General features: G+C 36.1%; 1 protein-coding gene across 1 annotated transcript in view; it reads right to left on the bottom strand.

Annotated features, from left to right (window-relative positions):
* Positions 1 to 5070, bottom strand: part of MSH3 (mutS homolog 3) — a 207466-nt gene that overhangs the window by 58106 nt on the left and 144290 nt on the right. Inside the window, exon 20 of the mRNA XM_008566613.1 lies at positions 2768 to 2925. Coding sequence (XP_008564835.1) covers positions 2768 to 2925 — 158 coding nt within the window. The remainder of the gene's footprint in view (positions 1 to 2767; positions 2926 to 5070) is intronic.

Consider the following 5070-nt stretch of genomic DNA (forward strand, 5'->3'; position numbering starts at 1 on the left):
TACTTCTTTTTTTTTTTTTTTCTTTTTGTCTTTTTTCATGACTGGCAACGGATCGCAACCCTCAGTGTCGCGCCCGTACCGGACTGGGACCAGCCACGGGATCGCAACCCTCGGTGTTGCTCCCGCCCCTCGCTCAGCCAGTGAGCGGCCGGCCTGCATGTGGGATCCGAACCCTCGGCGGGAGCGCCACCGCGCTTCTCAAGCGGCACACTATAGCAGTGCGCCACCGGGCCGGCCCGTAATTCTACTTCTTATGTACAAAAATAAAACCAGAATCTATGAAAAAAAAAATCACCCTCTTCTAGTAAATGCTAGCATCCTCCACCCAGATGCACAAACCACTGTCATCTCTGACAACTCCATTTATCTCAGCTGCCATACCCCATCTTTCACCAAGTCCTATTTATTTATTTCCTGAATATCTTTCAAATATGACTCCTTTCCGCTTAAACTAGCACTACACACCTAGTCCAAGCTACTGATCCTCTCACCAAGACCACTGCAAAAGCCTACTCATTGGACTACTCTCATCTAACTGCAGCCACTGCAGACATGATCATGCCAAGTCCTGCTTAAAATTCTTCAATAGACTCCCATGGCTCTTATGATAAACTCTTCACATAGCCTATGCTCCATGTAACTTGCCCCTACCTATTCTTAAGCTTCATTTAGAATCTAGTTCCTTAGAGGACCACCCTTCAGTCCCTTGTCTCACAACGTTTTTTTTTTTTTTTTTTTGGTAGCCACCTGGTATGGGAATCTAAACTCACTATGTTTTTTATGCTAATGGACCTTTGCATGTATTGCTCTGTCTGAAACACTCTTCCTTCCTTCTTTGATTAGTTAACTCATACTTTAGAAAGGTGCTAAAAAGTCACTTGCTAAGGGAAGTCTTCCCCTGACCTCCCTGACCACAGCCTGTCAAAGCATCTTGTATATAGCCTTTGTAGACTTGTCACAGATGTGATGTTATATTTTCTTATAAGATCATTTGGTTAATGCTGATCTTCTCTATTAGGTAAGTTTCATAAAAACAGCAACTATGGATGCTTTGTATTCCCAGTGCTTGTTATATGTTAGATGCTCTAGTTAGTACATGTTGGAAAAAGGAATAAATGAAAATGATTGGATAAATACCCAAATTTCTTGAAATTAGTGTGGTTTGTCTTTTTCCAGAAGGTCAGACTTGTACTCATTGAATGTACTTTATATAAACGGCACAGAACAGTGCCTGCACATTGATAAAGGTTAGCTGTTATTATTATTACTGAATTCATTCCTTGTGGCAGAAACTATTTTCCGGTTACTTCTGAACCCAATCCCAACCACCCTGTCCCTCACATAACAAAACCCAATTCTTAATGTCTGTTTCCCTTGCAATTATGGCCATGAGACTTAGTTCTTTTCAGAGAAATATAAACAAAAGTTTTCTGGGAGGCTTCTGAAAAGCTACTGATTCCTTGAAAAAATGGGGAAGTTGTGGCAGTTCCTTTCTCCTTTTGCCTCATGTGAATATGAATGTGTTGTCTGGAATTGCTGCAACCATCCTGCAACTATGAAGAAAAGGCCAACAAAACTGTAGAGCCATTGAAACTCTAAAAGCAGCTACCTACCTCAAGCCTTCTTGTTATATTAGAAAAACAAACCCTTTTTTTCTTTTCTATTATTTTTGTCTATAAACACTCCTTACTGATACTCTGCTCAATAACAAGATTCTCTTCAGACAAATCACTTTACATTGCCCAAAATGCTTTTTCACTTTTCTTTTCATTTTCTCTTCTCTTTATTAAAATTTTCTGTTACTCTCCCTAATACTGTAACCAAAATAAAATATCTAGTATATTTTTCTTACCAAATAGAAAATTACAACTTAAAAAAAATAAGAAAGATTCTTCTAATTTCTTATATTGAGTTAACTACAAACACATGGAGATGAGAATAACATCTGTTTGGTGATATGGCATCAAACAAAACCTAGGTTGCTTTGCCTTGTTCACTCTCAGATGAAAAACCACACCCTAAAGTATTTCAATGTCTACTCAAGTGCATTAATACATTCTGATGTAATTCCAGAGTCAAGTATTATATAAATGTAAAGCTGGAAAATAACTCAGACATTCTTCACACAGACCTTGATCATACAAATATAGACTACTTTTATTTTTTAAAAATGTACATGTAAGAAATATAAATAATACTTTAAGAACTAATAAATCTTAAGGTGTCACATAGGTAAAACTATGAATTCTCCTTAGTGAGACTAGGATATTTCACCCATATTCCCAATATGACATAAAATTTAGGTTTACATATTGAGGGTCAGACCTAGTCAGTTAAAGAAATATGAATTAAATTATCTTGGTCCAGTGCCTTTTTCAGTCTGTCCTCAAGTCTCCACCTATAAAATGGACTACTTTTCAGACTGTGGTCTATAGAGCTTAGCAGACAAAACTGCAAGCCTTCCACACCTGGAAGGCAGAGAGCAGATCTGCTCTTATCTGTTTAAATATTGATTTTCTACATAAGATTTTGTTTAAAATAAGAGCTCATTAACTAAAAATAACTTGAAAACTGTTGGACAAAATGATCTCCTATGTCCTTTCTAATATTAATATTCACGATAAACTGATTTCTTCAAGCTCCTAAGCTCTGAATGTTTTAAAAGCAAATCTATTCATCACAATACGTACATAAAAAGAAAACTCATGTGACAATGTGGGTTTGATTTATTTTCAGAAATATATTCAAATAGAACTAATGTTTTTACCTCGTGAAAATGCCATCCACAATCCCAATCGCTGCTTCTTCTGCAGGAACATAGGAGCCAATCTGAGCCATGATTGTAATCAACGCAACCTGTCTTATGTAGGAGCTCTTTCCACCCATGTTTGGTCCAGTAATTATCATTACTCTCTCTGAGTCGCCCTGGAAAATCAAAAAGGAATTTCACTTATTGTACCAGAGGGGCTTTTATGTAATAGCTACAAATTATCCTGTAAAAGGGAACTAATTAGGCAAAACATTGCTTTGTGGCATTTTTAAATATGTCACCAATAGGTATGACAAAAGGAACCCTGAATTGAGCTAGTGCAGAAAAGTTAATTCTTAGCAGCATGCACAGCTGTTTCTGGATAGAAAAAAGGAAATAAGAAGTAACCTGAACTGGACAACTACTACGGCTTTCTTATTAAATATTTATTAATCTACCTAGGTAGGTGTTTTTCATATTGCTCAACTACTACGGCTTTCTTATTAAATATTTATTAATCTACCTAGGTAGGTGTTTTTCATATTTAAAATCTATCAATTTCCACTTATTCATCTTAAAACGACAACTACTACGGCTTTCTTATTAAATATTTATTAATCTACCTAGGTAGGTGTTTTTCATATTGCTTATATTTAAAATCTATCAATTTCCACTTATTCATCTTAAAACTACAGGTATTACATATCTAATTGCCCAAGGCCCTATTTTGGATTGGCAGCACATGAATTTATCAGTTATAGGTAGATGACTACTAAAAGAGTATAATATCAAATTCTAGATATTGGTCTTATCAGTATTTAACTATTCACTGGCATTTTACCAGAGCATGTGAAGGAGGCAGAAGAGCAGTAACTCTTGTGATGATTTAATTTTCTTGAACTTTCCTGTATTTATCAACTATAGTACTTGCCATGTACATACCCCGTCTAAGGGAAATTGTTCAACTGCAGTCCTCTGCAAAGGAGTTACCCCAATGCTTGGCAATACCTTGACTGGTCAACAGTAGCCAATTCACAACTGAACAACGAGCCTAGCATAAAAGCTTTTCTCAAAGTAAGTCAATCAAAAAATCTTCTGAGAGTTAACTGAGAACAATGGAGAGGTTCAATCAGCTGGTAAATGGAGCAGAGGCTGAAAAGAATCATAAAACAAAGCCACAAGGCTCTAGGGACCATGAATAAGAAGTTATGAGGAAACAAAAGGTATGAAGAAAAGTTATACAGAGCAGGGGTAAAGAGGTAGTTAGTAATAAAGGGAAAAAAAGATAGAGAAGAGCCAAGAGGAAGTGAGGAACTTCATGCAAATAATAAGGGATCAAAGTAAAGTGTTATAATGTCTTTGTATTGAGGGGAAAAAAAGAAAACCCATTCCATCCCTAAAGCTGTCTCATGTCCTAATTAACCATACACTTCCAATCCCCTGATGCCAAACTGTGAAGAGATCATGTTCTTCCTGCGCGATTCCTTTCTCTTAGGTTTCATGTGGTTTTATAATGAGCCTTAATAAAACCTCAAATACTTGAATGAACTTGAGTGAATCTGTGTTTCAGGCAACAGAAAGAGCCTCGCAAAGTAAGAACAGGGAAAGAAGTCTGGTATGAGTAGAATGATGAACAACAAAAATAAAATGAATTATATAGAGGTTAAAAACTAATAAGCCAATTATGAACAAGCAAATAATTGGCATAACCAAATATTTTAAAAATTTAAATGAAGTGAACAAATCTCTTTTAGAAAATAGCAAAAATGACACAAGAAATAGAAAATCTAATAATCCCAAATCTATTAAAGAAATTAAATCCGTAATTTAAAGCCCTTCCACAAGAAAAACTCTAAACACAGGTAACGTCCCCCCTGAATTCTTGCAAACCTTTAAGAAACAGCACCAATATTAAGAAAATTCTTCTAAAGAACAGAACAAAAGAGAACTCTTCCCAAATCATTTCAGAAGGCCAACATAATATTGATACCCAAACCTGACGAGAAAACTACAAGAAAGAAAAATTACAGACCAATTTCACCCATAAATATACATGTAAAACTCCCTAGTTAAATATTAATAAACCAATCTAAGGGCCGAGCCCGTGGCGCACTCGGGAATAAACCAATCTAAGGTTATATAGGTCATTTGGAGCTTTTGAGGAAAACAAGATTGGTTTAATATTCAAACGCCAATCAATGTAATTCACCACCATTAACAGAAAAAAGAAATTTTTTTTTCCCCCTTTTTGTCTTTTTTTTTTTTACTGACCGGTAACGGGATCGCAACCCTCGGTGTCGTGCCCGTACCGGGGATCAGCA

This window comes from Galeopterus variegatus, unplaced genomic scaffold (assembly GCF_000696425.1).
Source record: "Galeopterus variegatus unplaced genomic scaffold, G_variegatus-3.0.2 Scaffold254, whole genome shotgun sequence".
In the NCBI taxonomy this organism is placed as follows: Eukaryota; Metazoa; Chordata; class Mammalia; order Dermoptera; family Cynocephalidae; genus Galeopterus; species Galeopterus variegatus.